Raw genomic sequence first — 27,452 nt, 5'->3', positions numbered from 1 at the left:
ACCCATTTTCATAGCAGCATTATTCACAATAACGAGAAGGTAGAAACAGCCCAAGTATCCATTGATGGATGAGTGGATAAACTAAATGTGGTATAATGGGATATTTTTCACCCACAAAAGGAAGGAAATCCTCACACATGCTACAACATAGATGAACCTTGAAGACATTATGCTAAGTGAAATAAGCAAGACATAAAAGAACAACTACTATATGCTTCCATTTATATAAGGTACCTAGAGTAGTCATATTCATAGAGACATGAAGTAGAATGGTGGTTTCCAGGGGCTGAGAAAAGGGAGGAATGAGAGGTTATTGTTTAATGGGTAAAGAGTTTCCACTTGGGAAGATGAAAATGTGCTGGAGATGGATGGTGGTGATGGTTGCACAACAATGTGAATATCCTTAGCAGCTGAGCTGTACACTTAAAAACAGTTAAAATGGTAAGTTTTGTATGTATACTATCACAATAAAAAAGTACTGTAGAAGTGTATTGAATGAATAGAAAAATGCTCATGATATATATCATTTTTTTAAGTGAGAAAAAAATGCCATGCTTACAATTTGTTATCTGTATTAATATCCTATTGCTACTGTAACAAATAACTACAAATTTAGTGACTTTAAAAAATGCAAATTTACTTTCTTAGAATTCTGGAGGTCAGAAGTCTAAAATGGGTCAACAGGGCTGCATCCTTTCTCGAGGCTATAGAGGAGAATCCATTTCCTTGCCTTTTCTTGCTTCTAGAAATATTATCTGCATTCCTTGGCTCATGGCCCCTTCCTCCATCTTCAAAACCAGCATCATAGCATCTTGTAGTCTGTCTGTCTGTCTGTCTCGTCTCTCTCTCACTCTCTGTCTCTCTCTTTGCTTTCATCATTGCATCACCTGTTCTTACTCTGAGTATCCTGCTTCTCTTATAAGGACCCTTGTTATCACATTGGGCCCACCCACATAATCCAGGGCAATCTCCAACATCAAGATTCTTAATCATACCTGCGAAGTCCCTTTAACATATAAGGTAACATATTCACAGGTTCCAGGGATTGGGACGTGGACATCTGAGCGGGGGAGGCGTTATTCAACCTACCACATAACCCATTCTTTTTTTATAAGAAATACAAATAAAATAGTTACATATGCATACTTAGCAGCCATATGCTAACTGTAATCTCTCTGGAAGATCAAATTTCTTTTGTCCCTGCTGTTATTTCTAAATATTCTGCTTTCTTTTTAATAAGCAGGTATTGTGAATGAGAAAAAAAATCAACACAAGTTATTCTTTAAACCAAAAAAGTCTCTTCCCATTAGAATCAGAAACAGTAAGAGCTACAAGATTTTTAAAGCTCATCTGATAGAATCACTTTTTAAGCCGAGGAGAAAATCCAGAGGGGATGTGGGTTGCCATAGCACACAGCTCATCAGGGGTAGAATTAGGACGAGAATCCACGGTCCTAACTCCTGGCTCAGGTCTTGCCTCTCTTTTCTGCTGCCACCTCTGGCCACACAAGAGACTTAGAGGTAGAGACCTTGGAGAGATCACTTTCCAGTAGCCTCTGTTATAGAAGCTTCTTCTGTCTAGGACACTGAGGAAATGAGAGCTGTGAAATTCAACCTCCTGACCTTTTTTAATAGGAAAGTCAGCCACCGCAGTCAGCATAGCCAAGTACTACAGTGCAGCCTGCCTGAACTTGGACTCCATCGTGCTGGAAGCCATCTCCGATGGCAGCAACATCGCAGGGATCCGGGCCCGTGAGCTCTGCATCAGGGCCGCCATAGAGCAGTCCATGAAGGAAGAGGAGTCTGGTGAGAGCCATTTCCCCGACTCTTTGTGGCCAAGTGGCCCTTACCCCACTGGTAATGCACCTTCTCAGTTTCCCCCACCGAGCTTTTCTCCACAGTCCCATTGAAGGCTGACTTATAACATGCTGCCAGTTAGCAGCCCAGAGAATTCTCTCCACCAGACTCCTGTGGCTCTCCTGGCTGCCCAATGCACTTGGCACTGCAGGGAGCAGGGTGACGGAAGAGACGTGGCCCACACCTTTGGGAGTGACCCCTGGAGGGGAGCAGACATGTGCTCCTTCAGAGCAGAGGAAAATAATGTAACAGAACTACCAGCTTCTGTGAAAGACCAACTTTGGGATAGTTGAGTTCCAAGAAGCATGATTTGGGGAAGTTTTCATGGAAGTGGGCTTTGAAGGAGGAGGAGAATGTTGACAGGCAAAGATGAAGATAAGGACATTCCACACCAAGAAAGCAGGGAAGCTGACAGTAAATTAAAGGTGGGAAGGCAGGTTAAGGCCAATCATAGTTGAACTTAATGCCAAGATTAGGAATTTCGATTTTATTTTGAAGGAAAAGAGGAGTTGGGCAGTTTTCACCCTATGGGAGAAATGGTCCGAAAGTTGCAGTAGGAAAGGAGCTCTAGTGATGTCTTGTAATGGAAGAGAGGTGAAGCTGAATATGAGTGGGGCTGGGCTGGCTGACCTGATAGCCGCCTGCATGGCAGGGAATTGAAGGAGGGGGAGGCATTCAGGATGTTCACACCAAGATTTCTGGTCACAGAAACCAGGAAGAGAGCAATGTCATTTACCAAGACAGGGAACATGGGAGGAGGAGAAAGTTTACTGGAAAGGAAAATTAATTGAGTTTTTAAACCCCATAGTAGTGAGGCCTTACCTACCAGAGGTTAAGAATCCTGGCTCTCCCGGATCCTCTGGGCAGGAGGGTGGCTGCTCAGTGGGGAAATCTATCATATATAAAGCAGAATACCTGCTCAGAGTAGAATCTTCTTTATATAAATACTTAGAACAGCATGCCTTCATTCCTGATAGTGTCCCATGCCTGCTAGATGATAAAACTGGCTGGGGCTTTCAGGGGTGTCCCCTCCCCTTGATACCTCTGCATGGGATGCTTAGAGAGATGGAAGATTCTTTGCTGGGAAGATAAGAGAAACAGCTCTTTAGTGGTCTAGGGGAGAAAGAATAATCTTCACTCTTCTGAGTTCTTGGCTGAGCCCCCCTGTAATAAAAGACACATTAACAAGAGAAAAACAAACAAGTTTATTAACATGTATACTTCATTGTACCGTGGGAGATACTCGGGGGAAAATGGATGGCTTTAGAATTCAGAAGTAAATACCACCTTAATAGGGAAAGGGAAGGGGGACGTAGTCCTCTTAGGGGAGGGTAAATGGTTTTTAGGAAAGATGAGGGACCCTTACAAGAAAGGGTGGGAGGTGTGGCTGTTTGTGATAAAGTCTCTCTGGTGTGGTATGGATTTGAGTCTCCTCTCCTTTGATAAGAGTCCATCTCCCTAGTTGATGAAACTCTCTGGAAGGGGACTTGTGACAGTGGAGCTTCTTTTGGAGGTTCTGTCTTTAAGCAAATAAGGGGAGGTCAAGGAAAGCCACTCCCTGCATTTACTGTTTTTTGAGCCTACAGCTCAAAATAACCAATATGCCAAAGCAGCACATTTTGAGGTGGCATATCCTGAACCCCTGTAGTCATATTTTGGGGTGGCATATTCTGATACCATTTGGTGGGAACCCCAGGCTGCATCACAATTCCAGTTCTCTTAGATTTTTTGTTTCCTTTTCTGTCAAATAAACTGCATTTCACAGAAGTCTTTGGAGCTGTGTTGACATCCCGTGACAAATCATGAATTTGAGCTCCCTGAGAAAGTAATGTCAAGCTAAAGGCTTAATAACTGGGGGAGACTTCCTCAACAAGGTGAGGGGTGCAGCCGCTGGAGTAGAGGAAATCAGCCCAGAAAGTTCCAGAAAGAGAAGAGAGGGATGGATAGGCCAGGATGGGAACTTAGGGAACACTTTACATTTTAGGAGGAGGTGGGGGCACGGGGAGAAGCCAGGGGAGGTGGAGAAGGCAGAGTGGGGGTCAGAAGGGTGGGCAGTCAGGAGAGCTACAGGCGGGAGGGGGCCAGAAGGACTTTCGCGTCTCTCCGGAGCCCTGGTTGGAGTCTGGGGGAACCCTTCCCGCTTTATTTTCCTCATAGCCCTTACCCCTAGTTAACAGACTATTTATTTACTTATTGTCTGCGTCCTCCACGCCACCCCCACCCCGGCCAAGAATGTGAGCTTCGGACGGCAGAGATTTGTGTTAGTTTTCGTCACTAATGTATTCCCGGCATCTAGACTAGTGCTTGGCACATAGTAGACACAGAGTAAAGACTGGTAAAAATGTGTTAAATCAGTAAGTGAATATAATCGGAGGTGGCTGAAGGTTCAGATAGAATGAGCCCTGAGAAGAGGGCCGCTGTAGTTCACAGTTCGGAGGTCACTGGCGACTTTGGAGAAAACCCTCTCAGTGATGGGGTTAAACCCAGACCTGTATTTGCTGTTTGCTCTGGAGTCAGCAGGCTGTACTGAAGTGGAAGTGACCAGTCTAAACCTGTCTGTCCCACTCAGGACCCACCGGCCCCTTGAAATGTGCCTAGCCCGAACTGAGATGTGCTGTCAGTATACAATACATGCTGGGTTTTGAAGATGTAGTAAGAATAAAAGACTGTAAAACAACACAGTAATCATTGTGGTAGGTTTCCAGGGCAGTCAGGCCTGTAGTGTACCAGCAGTTTCAGAAATGATTACCCTCTGGGTTGGAAGAGAAAGTGGGGGAGAGTATCGTGGGATCCCCTGGGAAGATGAGCAGTGAAGAGCCCGGGGCTCCAGGCCAGGCTCTGCACACACCCGTCATCATCATCCATCCTCAGTGGGTGGAACCTCTTCTCTCAGCCCTGCTAAGCCAGCTGCAGGTGGAGATGGCTTTGTAGTCTTCAAAAGAATCACACTACGTTTCAACTTGCCATCCTCGCTATTATTTCCTTATTATCCTAAGGTGACTTTTAATATAAACCCTCTCTCTCTGTGTAGCCCAGGAGGCTGCTGCTTTGAGCCAAAATGCCGTGGGACAGATACGACTGAGCAGTGAGACCCTGGGGAAGTTAACTTCAGAATCTACTCTGGTAACTCCCGAAATTAAACCTGCCAAGCCTGTGCGTGGGAGCGTGCTCATCACCAAAGGCAAAGCAGACAGCCACAGCTCTGTGTCTCAGAAGCAGCATCACCAGCACTCGTCCGAAACACCACAGGTACAAATCAGGGCTCCCGGAAGGAAGGTTGGGATTTTTCCTCCCTGTTCCCCCTCTTCTCTTTTTTCTCCTCTTCCTCAGCATCTTGCATCCAGGTTAGCACAACTTCATTCCTACAGGTGCCCTTGCCAGTCAGGCCTAAGTACTGTCCCTGTACCACTCCTGAACGGAGTGTTCATTTAGCAGGTGTGAAACAAGTGCCTTTATTGTTATAGGTATTGGGTTGGGTGCTGGCAAAGTGAAGATAAATAAAGCAAAATTCTTTTACTCAAGCTGCACTAAGAGTCTGATAAGGGTGATAACCACACACTCAAATATATGTAATAAAAAAGAGATTGGTGATAAAAGAGGTGTGTAAAAAGAATTAGGTTGAACCATATGAAACTGCCAATATTCAACCACTCAGGAACTCTATTGCAGCAATTTCATATGGCTCAAACTACTACTAAAGGCATGTGAAGGATGGAACCATGAATGTAAGTTGTGGGAGAGCTGCAGGGGAGTCTTGGAAAGTCATGAAGAAGCCAGAGAGTTTCAGTCACATGCCGAGGGACTTCAAAAACAATCTCAGCAGGTGAGATGAATAGCAGGTGCTGAAGTCAGAGACAGTGGGTGGTGCAGTGAGAGACAGGTGGCTGATGAGTTGTGAGTGGGAAAGCCGAGTCAAATGAGTATAGCCTTCTAAGATATTTGAAAAAAAGGGAAAAAAGATCAAGTAGTCATTAGAGGAGCAAACCCAGAGTCAATGAGTTCGTTCTCTGAAAGGAGGTGGAGGCACAAGGCGGTCTATTAAGATAGCTCCTGGAGAAGTATAAGGTGATGATCTACCCAAGAGGGAATGAGATTCCAGGAGGAAACAGGGAGGGCAGGATTAAGCATAGTTGAGGGAGTTGGGAGCCATCTTCCTCTAGAGTCAATAAAGGTGAAAATAGATACAGCTACTTGTAGGGGTAGCGGGGTGGAAAATGGAGGCTGGAGAAGGTCTTGCTGAATGGCCCTAAGATGTATGCAGGATGCATGGTCTTTGCGGGCAGTGTTGAGGAAGTTTGGTTGCATAGCATGCTTGAGAAGAACAGTAAAGAAAGCACTGATGTGTCCACTGCGAAGACAGAACCAGAAATTGGTGGTGGACAAAAGAAAAGATAGTTGAGAGTGCTGATGGCCCAGGCAAGATGTGAAGCCATAACTTCACGGTTGTAAGATTTCCCTAAGCAACCCCTGGCAGCCCTTATTCAGAGGCAGAGAGAGAAGTTGTCATCATTGCAGGTGTGGGGGTGTGCTTGGAACAAGGGTCAAGGGAGTTGAGAGTCACATCAGTATAGGAAATCTGGCCTAGGTAGAGAAAGAATTGAAAGAAGGACAATAGAATGGGAGAAATAGGAAGAGTAAAAGGGTCTGTGGGTCTTGCTTCAGTCTGAGAGTGCTGTATAGGAGGAACGGGAGAGGTAGACATTTCAGAGAAGGTTGCTGAGGTGAATGGAGCAGAGAGGAGAATCACACGTGTTGGATGGGGCAGGTGAATGGAGGGTTGGTGGGGCAAGTAGATGGTGGAGCACCGGATGAGGCGTGTGGACAGAGTGGAGGTGAAGGTCTTCGTGTAAGAGGAGGTATGCTGGTTGGATGGGGCATCCATGGGTGGGATTTATGCCAGATGATGTCACATGATCTTCACTTCAGTGGCATGTTCTTCTAGCACCTTGAAAACTGGAACCGTTGACTCAGTTTCTTTTGGAGCATCATCCTTTTAATCCTCTTCTCCAAGACCTAATATAATATTCTTTACTTAGACGTTTATGGATGAACTGAACCCATATATTTCTATTAAATAGGGTATCATGGGAAATGATTTTCTTTGGTTTGTTTCTGCCAATCTGGATAGTAAAGTGAAGCTTTTTAGAACATATCAAAGGCAGCAGAAAATCCCAATTCTGACTCCTATCTAAATAGCAACTTAAAACCTGTTCAATATCACAGTAGAAATCAGAGTTCAAAGACCTTCCCCCGCCCGCACTGCACATGTGTCTGCCAGCATTGCTCCAGTGTTACAGGATCAAGTGGTTTGGACAGCTGTCGCCTTGTCAGAGTGCTTTTCCTAGAGATGGCTGTTTGGTTTTCTTGAAGCTCTCCTAAAGCATGAACTCTTCAATGAAGAAAATTTTAGTCATGGTGCAAATGGGAAGAAATGTGTACTATGTCATATGATGAAGAAATGACCTGTAATATAAGGTCATTTATTTATAAATCACCTTGTTCCAGGAAAACACCAGTTTGAAATCCTAATCTTTTGAATATTTAATCCAACACCCTGACTCTTCAATTCCACAGCCTACTCAGCTACTCACTACCATGGTCGTGTTCTAGACCTTATTCACTGTGACCTGTAGACTCGTGATCTCTACATCACACATCCTACTTTTTGACAACCATCTTCTAACTTTCCGGATGACTTATTCTGGTAAATAATGGGTCCCAACGAAACCTCCAATTCACATCTTCACTGCCGACCGACCCCTTTATTTCCTTTCTTACTCAGTTTGGATTCATGGTCCATCACTATAGGTGCTCCCTTTTCCTTTCCCCTTCGTCGTACTCTCAATTCTCCACCTCCTCCATGTAGGGCAGTTGAACGTAGCTAGAGAAAACTTTCATCTTTCCTGAATGGTCTTAATTTAAATTTAAGACCACAGGGATTGGCGGAGTAGAAGGACATGCTCTCACTCCCTCTTGCGAGAACACCAGAATCACAACTAGCTGCTGGACAGTCATCGACAGGAAGACACTGGAACTCACCAAAATGATACCTCACATCCAAAGACAAAGGAGAAGCCACAATGAGACGGTAGAAGGGGCACAATCACAGTAAAATCAAATCCCATAACTGCTGGGTGGGTGACTCACAGACTGGAGAACAATATACCCCAGAAGTCCACCCACTGGAGTGAAGGTTCTGAGCCCCACGTCAGGCTTCCCAACCTGGGGGTCCAGCAACGGAAGGAAGAATTCCTAGAGAATCAGACTTTGAAGGCCACAGGGATTTGATTGCAGGACTTCGACAGAACTGGGGGAAGCAGAGACTCCACTCTTGGGGGGCACACACAAAGTAGTGTGTGCATCGGGACCCAGGGGAAGGAGCAGTGACCCCATGGGAGACTGAACCAGACCTACCTGCTGGTGTCAGAGGGTCTTCTGCAGAGGTGGGGGCTGGATGTGGCTCACACTGAGGACAAGGACACTGGCAGCAGAAGTTCTGGGAAGTATTTCTTGGCGTGAGCCCTCCCAGAGTCCGCCATTAGCCCCACCAAAGAGTCTGGGTAGGCTCCAGTGTTGGGTCGCCTCAGGCCAAACAACCAACAGGGAGGGAACCCAGCCCCACCCATCAGCAAACAAGTGGATTAAAGTTTTACTGAGCTCCGCCCACCAGAGCAACAGTCAGCTCTACCCACCACCAGTCCCTCCCATCAGGAAACGTGCATAAGCCTCTTAGATAGCCTCATCCACAAAAGGGCAGGCAGCAGAAGCAAGAAGAACTACAATCCTGCAGCCTGTGGAACAAAAACCACATTCACAGAATGATAGACAAGATGAAAAGGCAGAGGGCTATGTACCAGATGAAGGAACAAGATAAAACCCCAGAAAAACAACTAAATAAAGTGGAGATAGGCAACCTTCCAGGAAAAGAATTCAGAATAATGATAGTGAAGATGATCCAGGACCTCGGAAAAAGAATGGAGGCAAAGATCGAGAAGATGCAAGAAATGTTTAACAAAGACCTAGAAGAATTAAAGAACAAACAAACAGATGAACAATACAATAACTGAAATGAAAACTACACTAGAAGGGATCAATAGCAGAATAACTGAGGCAGAAGAACGGATAAGTGACCTGGAAGACAGAATGGTGGAATTCACTGCTGCAGAACAGAATAAAGAAAAAAGAATGAAAAGAAATGAGGAAAGCCTAAGAGACCTCTAGGACAACATTAAACGCAACAACATTCTCATTATAGGGGTCCCAGAAGGACAAGAGAGAGAAAAAGGACCAGAGAAAATATGTGAAGAGATTATAGTCGAAAACTTCCCTAACATGGGAAAGGAAATAGCCACCAAGTCCAGGAAGCTCAGAGAGTCCCACACAGGATAAACCCAAGGAGAAACACACCGAGACACATAGTAATCAAACTGGCAAAAATTAAAGACTAAGAAAAATTATTGAAAGCAGCAAGGGAAAAATGACAAATAACATACAAGGGAACTCCCATAAGGTTAACAGCTGAGTTCTCAGCAGAAACTCTACAAGCCCGAAGGGAGGGCATGATATACTTAAAGTGATGAAAGGGAAGAACCTACAACCAAGATTACTCTACCTGGCAAGGATCTCATTCAGAATCGATGGAGAAATGAAAAGCCTTACAGACAAGGAAAAGCTAAGAGAATTCAGCACCACCAAACCAGCTCTACAACAAATGCTAAAGGAACTTCTCTAAGTGGAAAACACAAGAGAAGAAAAGGACCTACAAAAACAAACCCAAAACAATGAAGAAAATGGTCATAGGAACATACATATCGATAATTACCTTAAGCGTGAATGGATTAAATGCTCCAACCAAAAGACACAGTCTTGCTGAATGGATACAAAAACAAGAACCATATATATATATATATATATAGATATATATATATAGATAGATATATATATATATATAGATATATATATATGCTGTCTACAAGAGACCAACTTCAGACCTAGAGACACATACAGACTGAAAGTGAGGGGATGGAAAAAGATATTCCATGCAACTGGAAATCAAAAGAAAACTGGAGTAGCAATACTCATATCAGATAAAATAGACTTTAAAATAAAGAATGTTACAAGAGACAAGGAAGGACACTACATAATGATCAAGGGATCAATCCAAGAAGAAGATATAACAATTATAAATATGTATGCACCCAACATAGGAGCACCTCAATACATAAGGCAACTGCTAACAGCTATAAAAGAGGAAGTCGGCAGTAACACAGTAATAGTGGGGCACTTTAACACCTCACTTACACCAATGGACAGATCATCCAAAATGAAAATAAATAAGGAAACAGAAGCTTTAAATGACACAATAGACCAGATAGATTTAATTGTTATTTATAGGACCTTCCATCCAAATACAGCAGATTACACTTTCTTCTCAAGTGTGCATGGAACATTCTCCAGGATAGATCACATCTTGGGTCACAAATCAAGCCTCAGTAAATTTAAGAAAATTGAAATCATATCAAGCATCTTTTCTGACCACAACGCTATGAGATTAGAAATGAATTACAAGGAAAAAAAGGTAAAAAAAGCAAACACATGGAGGCTAAACAATACGCTACTAAATAACCAAGAAATCACTGAAGAAATCAAAGAGGAAATCAAAAAATACCTAGAGACAAATGCCAATGAAAACACGACGACTCAAAACCTATTGGATGCAGCAAAAGCAGTTCTAAGAGGGAAGTTTATAACTATACAAGCCTACCTCAAGAAACAAGAAAAATCTCAAATAAACAATCTAACCTTACACCTAAAGGAACTAGAGAAAGAAGAACAAACAAAACCCAAAGTAAGCAGAATGAAATAAATCATAAGGATCTGATCAGAAGTAAATGAAGTAGAAACAAAGAAAACAATAACAAAGATCAATAAAACTAAAAGCTGGTTCTTTGAGAAGATAAACAAAATTTATAAACCATTAGCCAGACTCATCAAGAAAGAGAGGGAGAGGACTCAAATCAATAAAATTAGAAATGAAAAAGGAGAAGTTACAACAGACACTGCAGAACTACAAAGCATCCTAAGAGACTACTACAAGCAAGTCTATGCCAATAAGTGGACAACCTGGAAGAAATGAACAAATTCTTAGAAAGGTATAACCTTCCAAGATTGAACCAGGAAGAAAAAGAAAATATGAACAAACCAATCACAAGTAATGAAATTGAAACTGTGATGAAAAATCTTCCAACAAACAAAAGTTCAGGACCAGATGGCTTCACAGGTGAATTCTATCAGACATTTAGAGAAGAGCTAACACCCATCCTTCTCAAACTCTTCCAAAATTGAGAGGAAGGAAAATTGCAGAGGAAGGAACACTCCCAAACTCATTCTATGAGGCCACCATCACCCTGATACCAAAACCAGGCAAAGATACTACAAAAAAAGAAAATTACAGACCAATATCACTGATGAATATAGATGCAAAAATCCTCAACAAAATACGAGCAAACAGAATTCAACAATACATTAAAAGGATCATACACCATGATCAAGTGGGATTTATCCCAGGGATGCAAGGATTCATCAATATACACAAATCAATCAACATCATACACCATATTAACAAATTGAAGAATAAAAACCATATGATCATCCCAATAGATGCAGAAAAAGCTTTTGACAAAATTCAACACCCATTTATGATAAAAACTCTCCAGAAAGTGGGCATAGAGGGAACCCACCTCAACATAATAAAGGCCATATACGACAAACCCACAGCAAACATCATTCTCCAATGGGAAAAACTGAAAGCATTTCCTCTAAGATCAGGAACAAGACCAGATTTCCACTCTCGCCACTATTATGCAACATAGTTTTGGAAGTCCTAGCCACGGCAATCAGAGGAGAAAAAGAAATAAAAGGAATACAAATTGGAAAAGAAGAAGTAAAACTGTCACTGTCTGCAGATGACATGATACTATACATAGAGAATCCTAAAGATGCCACCAGAAAACCACTAGAGCTAATCAATGAATTTGGTAAAGTTGCAGGATACAAAATTAATGCACAGAAATCTCTTGCATTCCTATACACTAATGATGAAAAATCTGAAAGAGAAATTAAGGAAGCACTCCCATTTACCATTGCAACAAAAAGAATAAAATACCTAGGAATAAACCTACCTAGGGAGACAAAAGACCTGTATGCAGAAAACTATACGACACTGATGAAACAAATTAAAGATGATACCAACAGATGGAGAGATATACCATGTTCTTGGATTGGAAGAATCAATATTGTGAAAATGACTCTACTACCCAAAGCAATCTACAGATCCAATGCAATCCCTATCAAATTACCAATGGCATTTTTTTTCAGAACTAGAACAAAAAAATCTTAAAATTTGTGTGGAGACACAAAAGACCCCGAATAGCCAAAGCAGTCTGGAGGGAAAAAAACGGAGCTGGAGGAATCAGACTCCCTGACTTCAGACTATACTATAAGCTACAGTAATCAAGACAATATGGTACTGGCACAAAAACAGACATAGATCAATGGAACAGGATGGAAAGCCCAAAGATAAACCCATGCACCTATGGTCAACTAACCTATGACAAAGGAGGCAAGGATATACAATGGAGAAAAGACAGTCTCTTCAGTAAGTGGTGCTGGGAAAACTGGACAGCTACATGTAAAGGAATAAAATTAGAACACTCCCATACACAAACACCATACACAAAAATAAACTCAAAATGGATTAGAGACCTAAATGTAAGACCAGACACTATAAAACTCTTAGAGGAAAACATAGGAAGAACACTCTTTGACATAAATCACAGCAAGGTCTTTTTTGATCCACCTCCTAGAGTGATGGAAATAAAAGCAAAAATAAATAAATGGGACCTAATGAAACTTCAAAGCTTTTGCACAGCAAAGGAAACCATAAACAAGAAGAAAAGACAACCCTCAGGATGGGAGAAAATATTTGGAAACAAATCAACGGACAAGGGATTAATCTCCAAAATATATAAACAGCTCATGCAGATCAATATTAATAAAACAACCCAATCCAAAAATGGGCAGAAGACCTAAATAGAGATTTCTCTAAAGAAGACATACAGATGGCCAAGAGGCACATGAAAAGCTGCTCAACATCACTAATTATTAGAGAAATGCAAATCCAAACTACAATGAGGTATTACCTCACACCACTTAGAATGGGCATCATCAGAAAATCTACAAACAACAAATGCTGGAGAGGGTGTGGAGAAAAGGGAACCCTCCTGCACTGTTGGTGGGAATGTCAATTGATACAGCCACTATGGAGAACAGTATGGAGGTTCCTTAACAAACTAAAAATAGAATTACCATATGATCCAGCAATCCCACTACCGGGCATATACCTGGAGAAAACCATAATTCAAAAAGGCACATGCACCCCAGTGTTCATTGCAGCACTATTTACAATAGCCAGGTCATGGAAGCAACCTGAATGCCCATCGACAGATGAATGGATAAAGAAGATGTGGTACATATATACAATGGAATATTACTCACCCATAAAAAGGAACGAAATTGGGTCATTTGTTGAGACGTGGATGGATCTAGAGACTGTCATACAGAGTGAAGTAAGTCAGAAAGAGAAAAACAAATATCGTATATTAATGCATATATGTGGAACCTAGAACATGGTACAGATGAACCGGTTTGCAGGGCAGAAATTGAGACACAGATGTAGAGAACAAACATATGGACACCAAGGGTAGAAAGTGGCAGGGGGGTGGGGGTGGTGGTGTGATGAATTGGGCGATTGGGATTGACATGTATACACTGATGTATATAAAATTGGTGACTAATAAGAACCTGCTGTATAAAAAAATAAATTAAATTTAAATAAATAAATTTAAGACCACAAATCTCAAGTGGACCCTCAGATCTGCCCTAGTACATTTGCCCTCCATGTCTTCAAGATAGCTGTGTTATTGCCATTACCACTCTCCAAACCTCTGAGACACTTTCCTCTTTCTCATTCTCAGCTACTGATCTCTCTTCTGACTTCTTGGAGGGCACAGCAACAACCAGAAGACAACCACCTTATCCTCCCACCACCAAACCTACCAGCCCGCCTTCATTCTCACCTGGTGCTATGCCTTCCCTGCACCTGAGTAACTGCCCCTGCTCTCATCCAAAGCCTACCCCTGTACATGGGCACAGGACTCCATCCCTTCTCTCTCATTCTCGGGCTCAATCCCTGCAGTTGTGTCCTCTCTCTCATTTGTTTTTGCTCCCCTGTCTGTTGAATCCTTCCTATCATCGTCTATGCATGCTCTAGTACCTCCCATCTTTAAAATACTTTCCCACAGCCCCAGATCCCCCTACTGGTATTACCTCATCTCTCAGCTCCTCTCCATAGCTATTCCTCCAAAGGGGTGCTGGATGATTGCCTCCTTGTCCTCACCACCATCCTCTCTTCCACCTATTCCAGTGAGCCTTTGTCCTCACCACTCCACTGGCTACTCTTCTCAAGGTCATTGGCATTCATCTTGTCCAATCCAGTGGCCAGTTTTCTGTCCTCACCTCACGTGACCTCTTTGGCAGCTGATAACCCCCTCCTCCTGGAAACGCTCTCTTTACTTGGATTTCAGAACACCATACGCTTCTACTTTCCCATCTACCTCATTAATGACTCCCTCCACTCCTCCAGTTTCTCCATCTCCTCCAGATTCCTAGGTTTTCAGAGTAGGCTAGGACTAAGTTATCTACTCTTTTCTTTATAGATGATCTCATCCACTTCATTTCTTAAATATATTTGCAGTATCCTTATGACTCTTAAATTTCTATCTCCAGCCCTAATGTCTCCCCACGCTCAGGTTCATATATCCAAACTCACATTAAATATCTCTACTGAATGGCTTCGAGATGTCTCAAAATTTATATGTCCAAAAATTGACACTTACTTGCCCCCCCCACCAAAAAAAAAGAGAAGGCAAATGTTCTTCCTTCAGTCTTTCCTGTCTTAATAAATAACTTCACCACTTTCCAGCTTGCACAGGTCAAATCTCAAGGAGTCATGCTTGATGCCTCTCTTTCTTTCATATCCCATCCCAAATCCTATTGGCTCTACTTCCAGAATATACCCTGTATCAGCCACTTCCACCATGACTGTCCTTGTCCCTGCCGCCATCATCTGCTGCCTCGACCACAGAGATATCTAACTGACTAATCTTCCTGCTTCACTCTTGTTACCTTGTGCAGGTAGAGTGGTCTTTTAAAAAGCAAAACAGGATCATTTATCTGCCTCAAACATGCCAACAACTTCCCATAATACTTGGAATAAAATCCAAATTCCTTACCGTCCTACAAGCCCTGCATGTCCTGGCCTGACTGTATCTTCGACTTTAAGCCTGACCATCTTCCCCATTGCTCACTCAGCTGCAGTCGCCCTGTGCTCCTGTGTGCTTCCCACACACCCACAGCACACTCATGATGAGGGACCTTGCTGTTCCCTTTCAGAAAGACCCGTCTCTCAGGATCTGGTCTCTAAATAGCCATTGTTAAACCCTGTCATGGTTCTTTATTCCCTTAACTGATTGTTTTCTTCCTTGCACTCATCACTATCTGATATTATATCAGTGATTTGTATATTCATGTGCTCCTTTTCTGTCTCCCACCCCGCATTTGAACACAAGGACCATGTGGGCAGCAACACTGCCAACCTTGTTTGTGGTTGTATCCCTGGTACTAGAGGGGTCCCTGGTGCATCAAAAGTGGTCAATAAATATTTGTTGAATGCATGAACAAATGTTTGCTGTTCGGTACACATATAAAGCACCTTCCACAGTGTTCCTGCTTGAAGGTTACAGCAGTTCTTTAAGTGAGATAGGAATCTTCCATTTTACAGTGCAATCCCCATTTTACAGATGAGGAAATGAGACCCAGAGAGATGAGATGATTTTTCCGAGGTAACATGGCTCGTAAGTGTACGAGTTGTTGGAACACCAAGCTGGGTTCTAACTCCTGATCCTTCTTTCTCTGAACAGATTTCCTCCAGCCCTCTCCCCTCAGGACCCGCGCAGCGCTGGCTCAGCCTCAGCGCCAGTATTGGAGGTGATACCGGGCTTGTGAGCTGCGTGCTCCCTGAGGAGCTCTTCACTCAGATCCTGGCCGAGCGTATTCAGGTACGTCCACACCCACCTGCACAGAGATTGCAGGGCTTACACATCGTCCCCATGCTGTGAGCTGAGATTCTGAGCCATCACCCACCCACAGCAGCTCAGAACCCAGGGGTCTTGGAGAGGAAAGATGGGTTTCTTCACCCTCTTTTGTCCTTTTGACACAGCCCTTGTCAGTCTCTGACCCTGGCTCAGTCTGTGCCTGAAGCCGCTCACCTTAAAGGACCAGTGGGCAGAAGGTAGCGCCTTCAAAACACACACACACAAAGACAGACTCATGGTACAGCCCTACAGTGGTATGTTAAAAATTATAACGTGGAGCCATGAAAAGTTAGAATTTGGAGCTATGTTAATTGTGGTAAAGGTAAGTTTTCAATACGTTATTAACTGAAAAAAGCAGATTATGAAATAGTGTGTAAAGCACAATTATATTTCTCTAAAAAATTTACAAATGTATATCATACACATAGTAAAAACACTTAAAGTACATGTTAACTGTGGTTATCTTTGAATAGCAAGATTATAGGTTTATAATCTTCATACATTTCTGAATTATTTTATAATGATATATTGCTGTTAAAATCAGAAACACAATAACTATTTCTTTTTGTTTTGATTTTTCATAAGTGGTGTACAGTTAAAAGAAAACTAGATCTGCAGGATTTGGGAGGGTTTGCTGCTTATGGTTTACAGAGAACTAAATTGTTCACCGTGTCCTAGAGTTCTGTGTTTGCTTTGGTTTTTGAAAATGGGCCACACTATTAATTGCGCATTTAAATATAACAAAATTAGACTTGAGGTTCCCGGAAGAGGAGGAATGTCATCACCAGAAATGATTCTTGTTAAGGTTTGAACTCGCTACTGCATTAAAGGTACTGTTGCTCTCAGGTGATTTGAGCTAAGTGGTCTAGTAAGTGTGCAGGTGTTTTGTGAACCCAGATAAAGGCTGAGAATCATTGGTAAAGCCCAAAGTAAGCCAGGAGAGCTGTGCTACTCAAAGTACTGGCCTCTGATGAGATGCAGAGCTTGCACTGCTTCCTTTATTGACAAAGTCTTCCTACAAGGCAAAAAAAAAAAAAAAAAAACAGCTAAACAAAATAGTTTATTTACTGATTGTAGTAGTTGATTTTCTGACACAAGATTCTTGTCTCGTCAAAAACTGGTAGTAATCAGTTCCTAGCCAATGGTGGCTAGTCTGTGCACTACACTTTAAGTAACACTGCAGCACAGCCAAGGCTGTTCCACAATAGTTAATGTTATCAAAACCATTACACTCCAAGGCAGGAATACCACTAAGGAAGATACAAATGGCGCATCTGCTACAGCTGCTCCTGCTGCATGGGGACACCTTTCCTTTGCATCTTCCTTCCCTGTACTTCATGGATCTTCCCAGACCCTCGCTTTAACATTTAGTTTGTTTTCTTTATCTCTATAGAGACAGAATAAATCCTTTACTCTACAAATATGTATGGTAAAGATCTTTCATGATGGGCTTCCCTGGTGGCGTAGTGGTTGAGAGTCCGCCTGCCGATGCAGGGGGCACGGGTTCGTGCCCCGGTCCGGGAAGATCCCACATGCCGCAGAGCGGCTAGGTTCGTGAGCCATGGCCGCTGAGCCTGCGCGTCCGGAGCCTGTGCTCCGCAACGGGAGAGGCCACAACAGTGAGAGGCCCGCGTACCGCAAAAAAAAAAAAAAAAAAAAAAAAGATCTTTCATGACTGCTAAAATGTTTTTATTTTTCTCTCTTATTTAATTACAGCCCCTGGAGTCTAGCAGGTGGACGGGCAGTTGAATGGGATTTTCATCCGGACCCGTTAGGTCTGCAGAACCAGTTGCAGCACCAGTAAAAGCACCAACAAAAGAACAAGCAACTTTTCTCCTTAGAGAACAGATGATCTTGTGGCCACAGTAACTGTCTCTGCTCTCTGGTTTCAGCTGAGTGACTGCTACCGAGGAGTGGTGTTTGACAGCCTGGAGACGCTCTTTGCTCGCAATGCGGCTGCGGCTCTCCTCTGCCTGCTGAAGGCCATTGGCACCCGGGAGCATATCTATGTCATCAACGTGGCCCAAGATTATGCAGCCATGAAGGCACAGGAGAAGGCCAAAAAGGAGCAAGAAGGCAAGCCCATACCCTCCTAGGCGTCCGTCCCAAGCCCTACAGGTCTTTCCTTTAAACAGAGCTCTAGGCTTTTTACAGTCCTTCCATGCCATGGTTTACATGAAACTATTACATTTGCCATCTCATTGGCACCCCACCTCTGCCCTGGAAGGTGGCTGGGAGTTCTTATTTCTACTTTGCATGTGAGCAAACTGAGACACAAGTGATCTGTTGAGAGATTATAGAAGGAAGGATGAACCCAGATCTTCTGACTGCAGGCCCCTTCCTCTTTCCCCCGACATCACACTGCATCCCTTCATCTTCTCTGTAATTACAGCCTAGCTGAGGGGACCCGATCACAGGTCCCATCCTGACTCAGTTGACGCATTAGCTTGTCAGTTTTGTTTAAGTCAACTGTGCATTTCCTGTAAGACCAGAGGTGCCAATCACTTTATGAAACAATTTCTACATTTTAGCCTACTGTGTACCAGGCACTGCAGCAGACATGGTGTACACTGTAAATGTCTTTAAATGACACTTTGGGTCATTTAATCCTCACAACAACCCTATGAAGATTGCTGCCCCAATTCTACAGATGAGGAAAATGAAGCTCAGAGGTATCCAAAGTCTTGTGTAAGGTCACATTGCAAATCAGTAAGGTCTGTGTAACTCTGAACGCTTTTCTTTTTTGTCATTACATCAGTGGTGTGGAAAAAATTTTCAACGATTGAAAAATACATACACACACACAAAGAAAGTAATGTTAGCTTAAGTTCCCGGTTGAGTCAAAAGCAGACCCAGCTGGCCGCATCACTGCCCTACCTAACTCAGCCTTACTTCTCTCTTCTAGAACAATCTACACCAATCATAATGCTTTTCCATTTAAGGAAACATTTGCAAACACTGAGCTCTCTTAGTTCTTAAACAGAACTCAAAGATTGCTTCCTTTTATTCTCATGCAGAGAAAAATTAGAAAGAACGACCAGGCATCTCTCAGCAGTATTTCAACATCTAGATTCCTAGTTTTCCAGAAAGCTCGTTTCCCTTCAGTGATCAACTTTTGGAAAAAAGTATCTCTTTTCATTTTCTCAATCATCTGTAGATTGAAGTTTTAGTTTTTCACAGTTGCCATATGGGCTCCTATTCCCTGAATCATTTTTTAAAATACTGAGGGAGCGTACAGTAGCAATATTATTATATTAAAATCTAATTTTTTTGAACATTTATGAATGTGCCAGGCGCTGGGCTAGGTGCCTTACACGATTGCTTATATGATCTCCACAACAGCCCTATGAAGGAGGAATTATCATTCTGACCTGTTACTATCCCTCAGTAAGTGTCAGAGAAAGAACTCAGGATGTAGATCTCCGAGCCCAAAGCTCAACCTTACAGAAATGTCAGGTGAGAATGTGGTGCTGGTGAGGGTGCAGAAGAAGCTCAGTGCCTTCGTGCCGAGTGTGAACCACACTTCAGGACCTGTAGGGTGTGGAAGGTGGTTCCCCTTGGTCTGCAGGTGGTTGTTTCGCCCTGAGCACTTTGGTGGCATATGTTAATAATAGGTAAAGTCAGTGGGTGGTATGTTACTCTTGCTCCTATAACAAATTACTTCAAACTTGGTGAAGTAAGTAATAAATCTCTGTTTATTATTATCTTATTTATTTATTATCTTTATTTATTATCTTACAGTTTTATTATCAGATTTATTATCTTACAGTTTTATTATTATCTTACAGTTTTATTATCTTACAGTTATTTATTATCTTACAGTTTTATTTATTTATTATCTTACAGTTCTGGAGGTCAGAAGTCCTAAAATTGAGGTGTCAGTAGAGCCACATTCCTTTGGAGGCTCTAGGGGAGAATCCTTTCCCTTGCCTTTTCCAGCTTCTAGAGGCCACCTGTATTTCTTGGCTCCTGGTCCCTGCCTCGCAGCTCTCTGACCCCTGCCTCCACTGTCACATCTACTTCTCTCCCTCTGCTTCTTTGTCACATCTTCTTTGGGCCTGACCCTCCTGCCTCCCTCTAGTGGGTCTCTGTGATTGTATTAGGCCCACTCAGATAATCCAGGATAATCTCCCCAACTCAAGGTCCTTAATATAATCACATCTGCAGAGTCCTTTCTGCCATGTAAGGTAGCATATTCACAGGTTCTGGGTATTAGGACGGGGACCTCTTTGGGGCCTCTATTCAGCCTGCCACAGATGGAAACCAATTTGGGAACTGTGTGAATGCAGGAAACTGCACCAGCGATTAGGAATGCTGCCTGTGGCACCAGCCACCTCTCACTGTCACACACCCTCCGCAGCCTGTTTAGGCTGAGAGCTAAACCACAGGGGGACCCTGCAGCCAAAGCTGCTGAGTGAGTTTTCCCCACCTTCCTGTTTGTTCCCCCGACAGAGCACAAACGCAGGGAAGCGCTTCAGAGAGAGAAGGAGCGTCTGCAAAACATGGATGAGGAAGAATATGATGCCTTGACGGAGGAGGAGAAAAGAGTGTTCAATCGAGAGGTCCAGCAGGCCCTCCAGGAGAGGAAGAGAAGGTCAGTGTCAGGGGCTTGTCAGAACGGAAGCGCAGCCCCAGGGAGCAGCTTCTGTCAGGCGCACGTCCTACCCCAGACACCGAGGTCATCGGGATGGAGGAGCGGGGGAGCAATGGCCACAGGAGACCCGGGAGGGCGAATTGCTGAGAGCAGAAACACATATCTTGCACATCCAGGGTGCTGGTTGCTGCAGCCTTGCCAGGTCTCCATTCTCCTCTCTTTCCTTCTTTCTTGGGGACAGCTGGGACTCAGGGAAAGGTTATGTAATGTGATGAGGGGAGGGGCTTCTGGCCCCTGTGCTGTCCTGGGGCTCCTGCTGGCTCCCCGTGACAACTGTGGCTCATCAACTTCTGTGCTCAGGTATCCACAGCTGGTGACCCAGGGGACATTCTTGTGACATGGGCATGGTGGTTGCCCTTGCATAACTCAGCCATTTCTCCTCCTTCCCTGGCTTCCATCTTGGCCTTTGGTGGTGCTGTCCATTCCCTGAGGTCTGACCGCCTCTCTCACTTGATCCTCAGCCTGGGCAGTTTACCAGAGACCCTGGGCAGGCTCCCAAGCCAGTCCTCTCAGCCACCTTCTGTGCCTATCCCTGGGGACCAAACAGGAACGACTGGATCCCCTCCACACCACCCAAGAGACTTAGGCCACTATCTCAGGCCATCTCAGATAGAGGTGGGCAGCGAGAAATACGTCCTTTCTGCCCTCAGATCTTCAAACATGCCAAGGGGGGGGTCTGTTTCCCACCCCTCCTTAGGATTCCGACATTGGAGGGGGAAGGCCAGGATGCTTGCCTACCACTTAACCCCCTTCTGTCCGCTCCCTCCACCTCCAGACTCCTCCCACTGGCCCCAAAAGAGCTTTTATGTCCTCTGCAGTATGCAGTACATATGCCCTCATCCCTTCTCCTGCATGGTCTACTGTAAACGTGCCCAGTCCTCCAGAGGTCTGAAAATCCCAGCTTTGGGATTTCAAAGGAGTCGCTTTTCTTTCTCATCCAGGTCATTACTTTCAGGCGTTCATCTCACAGTGGACTTAGGAAATGCAAATCTGATCCTCCGAGGTCAGCAGTGACTTGTTTGTATCACACACACACACACACACACACGAAGTAATGAAGTCATGATGAGTCAGCTTCAGTGGACAGAGAGCCACAGCAGCCGGGAACAGCTAGGGATTTCCAGAGATGAAAATACATGGATTTCATATCTTCAGAAATGCTATCCCCTACACCCTTGTTTGTACTTGGTGCCCAGGCTTGGTGCCCTCTCTGCCATGAGCAGCAGGGCAAACACGTTTGAATCCATAGCTGGAAAGGAAAGAAAGAGAAGGAAAGAGAGGAATGTGGCCTTCAGCTCCAGCACCATGGCTCTGAGCTAGCCAGGGTGGGGACTGCTTTTAAAAACACCATTTCTTCTTATCTAAACCTACGACATGAGTGTAGGAAGGAAGCTGGGCCTCATCTGTACCGGTATCAGAATGATCTTTGGAAGTTGCTTTTTAAAAGTGCTAACATCAAGCTTATTTCCAGCCCTTGCCTCACTCTCCTATGAAAGGAGTTTGGAATAGAAATACAGATTAGTTGAGAATTCCTCTTAGTTGAGCTTCAATTATCAGTTTTGCTGAATGACCATTCAAAGCTAGATGTGAGCCATCCTTTCCTCCTTTCTTTCCTTCTTTCCTTCTCTTCCCTCCCTTCCTTCTTCCTTCCTTCCTGTATACCCAGCTTTCTTTGTTCCTTCTTTTTGTGCCCGAGAAAGCTCTGCCCCATGTTCTCCCACCACGTGATCCCAGGCAGGGGAGGGGCTCGGGCAGGAGGGCCTCTGGACTCTGTTTTCTCTGCCTGGCTTGATGAAGGGAGCTGGAGAGACTGGCAAAGGAGATGCAGGAAAAGAAGCTACAGCAGGAGCTTGAGCGGCAGAAGGAAGAAGATGAGCTAAAACGGAGGAACAAAAAGCCAAAGCAGGGACCCGTAAAGGAGGAGCAGCCCATGAAGAAATCTCAGATACCAAGTCGGCAGGTAGCAACCCTCACTTGTCCCTTAGCAAAAGGCAGGCACAGAGTGGTCCACCACTGCAACCGGCCAGTCAACCCAGCACACTTCCCCTCTAAAAAACTGACCCAAGACTGTGTAGATGTTGTGGTGGTGCAGAAGGTAGGAGGAGAGGGACCAACATTTGTTGATCACTGACTCTGTGTCCAGTGCTGTCTTATGCTTCACATAATCCTGCCCTTTTGCATCATGCTCTCCCTCGGAGGTTCATAGACATGAACCCCATCTGAGGTTGAACAGGATAAAGCCATACCGGTCGTGCGTGAGCACAGACCTGGCTTTTTCCACTGTCCCCTACAGTCCCCTGGATGGTGCTAAATAGGCTAGTAGGAAAGAGTTGCCTCCAGTGAGCCACCAAGTCAGTGTGTTCAACCAAGGGCTGATCCTTGACAACAGTCAAGGGAGATGCTCCAGCATAAGCTGTCCTTGCGTTTATCAGCCTGCCAAGCTCAGCTGTCACGTCTCTGCCCTCCGTGTTACGGGAAGGGCAGAACGGCCAGAGCTATGCCCAGGATGGCGCTGGTGGCCGAGGGGTGTGGCTAGCTGGTGTGCACAGCGGCCGTTCCAGCATCGGGAGTTCTGAGGGTGAAACTAAAGCCAGACTCCCAGATGAGGTGCAGACTGATCCCAGGAGGTAGACATAAGGGCAAAGGACTCAGTGTCAAGGGATCCCCATCAGGTAGAGCTCAGGAAGGAGCAGGGTCTGAGTGCACAGAACTTCGGCACCAAAACAAGCACAAAAAACAAGCAGACCTGGAGTTCAGACTCCCGCAACCTTCCAGGTACAAGTCCTCCCCTCAGCAGGCCTATTCGTCCACGCAAAATCCACTTCTGCTTAGAACAGGGTGTCCAAACAGAACTCTCAGTGTCTCGGCAGTGACCTACAGATGGGGAATAATACAGTAGGCGCCAAGCCCCTCCCCTCCCTACACAACTAAGGTGAGCCACCCCCGCCGGCAGACAGCCTTGCCAGCGGTTCTCTCAAGGCTGTAGAGAGGGACAAGTGGAGGAGGAGTTGATGCAGTGCAGTGAGGTGAGTAGCCAACCTGGGCCGCTGCCTCCAAGCCTGAACTCAGGCAGGAACAGAGCTGTCACTGGGCTGTACTGCAGACAGTGATCATTAGACTGAACTGGACTTTATGTCATCAAAGAATGACCCAAAAGCCTGTGAAGCCTCCCAGAGGAGTTCATTGGAGAAGAGAAAATCAGAGCCCACAAAGCAGGTTTAAAAGGGCAGTAAGAAAGAGAATAAGGTTGGTTCCTCTATGCCAGCTTCATTATATAAATGCAGGTTTGTTTAAAAGGCTGGAGTGCAGCCAGATTCTAGACCCTCACCTGTTCCCAACAATACTGATTATACACATAACCTATATAATTTTAATAACTTGACATTAACAGACCCTTTACTCTGTGGCAGACACTATTATAAGCTTTTTTTAAAATTATTTTTACTGGAGTATAGTTGCTTTACAATGTTGTGTTAGCTTCTACTGCACAGCAAAACGAATCAGCCATGCATATACATATATCCCTTCCCTTTGGGATTTCCATCCCATTTAGGACACCACAGTGCATAAGTAGAGTTCCCAGTGCTATACCATATGTTCCCATCAGTTGTCTATTTTATACATAGTATCAATAGTGTATATGTGTCCATTAGAGAGAGTCAGACAGAGTGAAGTAAGTCAAAAAGAGAAAAACAAATATCATATATTAACATATATATGTGAATTTAGAAAAATGGTACAGATGACCTTATTTACCAAGCAGAAATATAGACACCGGTGTAGAGAACAAATGTATGGATACCAAAGGGGAGAGGGGTGCGGTGGGAGGAACTGGGATTGACGCTCTTATAAGCTTTTTACATGTATTCACACATTTAATCTTCAGTAGTCCTCTGAGGTACTTATTAATATTACTGTCAACATTATACAGATAGGACAGAGATGTTAATTGCTCACTCAAGATCACACAGCTAGCAAGCAGTGCGACCAGGATTGGACCTCTACGCTCTGGCCTCTCCCGAACAGAGGATCATTTTGGGGATCCTTTCCCGCTGATACTTCAGAACAGCAGCTCTCAACCACAAGTGCACATCACAGTTGCTGTGCACCTTTTACCAAGTGCATAATGCCAGGCCCCAGCCAGCTGTATGACAAGGAAGGACCACAGAGCGGATATTTTGAGAAAGGCCCCCAGGCTTTTCTTAGGCACAGCCCTAGTGTGAATGCGAGGTGCCTGGGATTGTATGAGCCCTTCTTACAAAACTAAACACCCTCTTGCTCTTCTTTATGCGATTTGCTCTCCCTTAAAGAACTCTTTTAAGAATAATTTATGTGTTTTGCCTCCTAGGTTCTTACTTCTTCCAAACTAGAGCTGAAGAATGACGCAAAAGAAAGAAAAGCCTCTGTTAGGGAGCAGGTGGCTGCGGAGAAGGAAGAATTGAACAAGAAGAAGAACCAGCTGTCAGATATCAACATGCTTGGGTTTCCTCTTGCCCAGGAACAAGAGGACAGCGAAGGGGACTTCCCGAAGGACACTGACAAGGACATGGCCCAGAGGTTTAAGACCTATGAGTTGTCTCTGAAGGATATCCAGAACATCCTCACGCACTGGGACCGGAAGGAAGGAGTTCTGCTGCATCATACCGCGGCCGAGGATGCGAGCCGTGAGGACGGAACCGACCAGCGCCAGGTTCCGTCGTCGGGTGGGCGCCGAGGCCGCAAGGACCGGGAGAGGGAGCGCCTGGAGCGGGCGAGGGCCGAGAGGGAGCGGCTAGAGAAGCTCCGCGCTCAGGAGGAGCGCGGCGACGGCGACGGCGAGGGCAAGGAGGAGGGCCACGAAGGGAAGAAGGATCTCGGTGTGCCCTTCATACACATCCAGATGCCCGACTCCAAAGGCTCGCGCTGGAAGCAGGCCCTGGAGAATGACAGGCTTCCCAAAGAGGAGCAGGTACGGGCTCTTCTCCAGGATGGGAGCCAGGGAGCTGTGCGGTGCTAATCCTCGTAAAAGTGTTGCTTTCAACACAAAATCCGTATCCCATTATTTTTATTCCATTAATCTCCGATGCCCCTTTGGATATAAGACAATAATGCCTAAAAGGACCTTTTTCTATGTGGTGAAACATCCATACAGAGTTCCACAGATCTCAACTATTCCATCTAACCTCGTAAAAAGCCACCTGTAAAGTTGATTTTTAACATTGACAATCCTGTGTTAGGGGTTGGCAAGGCAGGTATACTTTGGGGTGACGCAAGTGGCTCTACTATTCTAAAATTTCTTTCCCACAGGCTTCCCCCAGTGACAGAAATTATGCTACCAGACAGCTTTTTCTTGCTAGAAACAAAACCATTGCATATCTAGAAGCCCCTTTGGCAGTGGTTTGGAAGGGATGGTTATGATAGCCTTTTGTCCAGGGACAGACTTTTTCTGTGAAACACCAGAAAGCAAATATTTAAGGCTGCAGGTCATACAGTCTCTGTCCTGACCCCCAACAATATGTAAATGAATGGGCGTGACTCTGTTCCAATACAACTTGATTTACAAAAGCAGGTAGCAAGTGAGATTTCACTAGAGGGCCACAGTTTGCCCACCTCTAGTTTAGTTTTTTTGTTTTTGTTTCTGTTTTTAATAAGTTTTTTTTTTTTTTTTAACTGTGTTGGGTCTTCGTTGTGGTGCGCGGGCTTCTCATTGCGGTGGCTTCTCTTATTGTGGAGTACGGGCTCTAGGCACATGGGCTTCGGTAGCTGTGGCACACAGGCTCAGTAGTTGTGGCTTGCGGGTGCTAGAGTGCAGGCTCTGTAGTTGCGGCACATGGGCTTCGTTGCTCCGCGGCATGTGAGATCTTCCCAGACCAGGGCTCGAACCCGTGTCCCCTGCATTGGCAGGTGGATTCTTAAGCACTGTGCCACCAGGGAAGTCCCTCTGGTTTAGTTTTTATCAGAAATTAGATGCAACCTTAAAAGGTAGGGAGTGGAGCCAGAGAGGAGTCCTAGGTCAGACTGTAGCTTAAAGAACTCCCTGCCTCTGTTAATTTAATAAGTGGTACAAATTATTCATCCCTTTCCTCACAGATGTTCTAAATCCTGGGAGTTAACTCTAGCTACATGTTAGTCAGGAAGTGTCTTCTGCTGTCTGACCCAGAGAATTAGAAACACAAGATTACATGAAGGTAGTTACTTGCTAGGCCTAATAGCCCATTTAGTCCATAGAATGGGCACTCAGATGGCCTAATTGTTGTGATGACAACAATTAATCGGGGATAGCATCCTTATTCGGAGGGTTTTACAAGCTGAGAAGGAAGTTACTACTAGATTTTCAAGCCATCTGCTCTGGAGAATGCTCTCATTTATCAAATATCAGAGTAGAATGGGAAAATGCTATAGGGATAAGTTGTCTCTCTCTCAAGTCTCTTTTTTTACTTCTCTCTTCATTCCCATCTTTTACCCCATTCCCAGAATCTTTGGTGGGTTTTTTTTTTCTTTTCTGTATATGACCTGCTCCAGCCCTAACTCTCTTTCACCTTTGGAAAGAGAGAACACTAAAAGGTAAAAGAAAAATTAACAGGGGATCTGAAAATAAATGAAACAACTCTATGCTATAGACATCAGAACCTTAGGAGCTGGTCTCTTTAAACAGAGATTGTTTTTGAGTGCCTACTGTGTGCTAGGCCATGTGCTGTATCGCCCTGGTTCTGGTCCTAATGGGCTTTACAGTCCAGTTGCAAAGACAGG

General features: G+C 44.4%; 1 protein-coding gene across 1 annotated transcript in view; it reads left to right on the top strand.

The window, feature by feature from the left end:
* The window catches only part of HYDIN (HYDIN axonemal central pair apparatus protein), a gene marked incomplete at its 5' end in the record, with an annotated part of 359,388 nt that overhangs the window by 252,028 nt on the left and 79,908 nt on the right, over positions 1-27,452 (top strand). The window contains 7 exons of the mRNA XM_079723315.1: positions 1,635-1,805; positions 4,888-5,105; positions 15,896-16,033; positions 17,962-18,145; positions 20,522-20,667; positions 22,525-22,683; positions 25,072-25,671. Coding sequence (XP_079579441.1) covers positions 1,635-1,805; positions 4,888-5,105; positions 15,896-16,033; positions 17,962-18,145; positions 20,522-20,667; positions 22,525-22,683; positions 25,072-25,671 — 1,616 coding nt within the window. The remainder of the gene's footprint in view (positions 1-1,634; positions 1,806-4,887; positions 5,106-15,895; positions 16,034-17,961; positions 18,146-20,521; positions 20,668-22,524; positions 22,684-25,071; positions 25,672-27,452) is intronic.

This window comes from Hyperoodon ampullatus (assembly GCF_949752795.1).
Source record: "Hyperoodon ampullatus genome assembly, chromosome: 18".
Taxonomy (NCBI): domain Eukaryota; kingdom Metazoa; phylum Chordata; class Mammalia; order Artiodactyla; family Ziphiidae; genus Hyperoodon; species Hyperoodon ampullatus.
The sequence above is the reverse complement of the archived record's forward strand: the minus strand, read 5'-3'. Positions and strand labels throughout refer to the sequence as shown.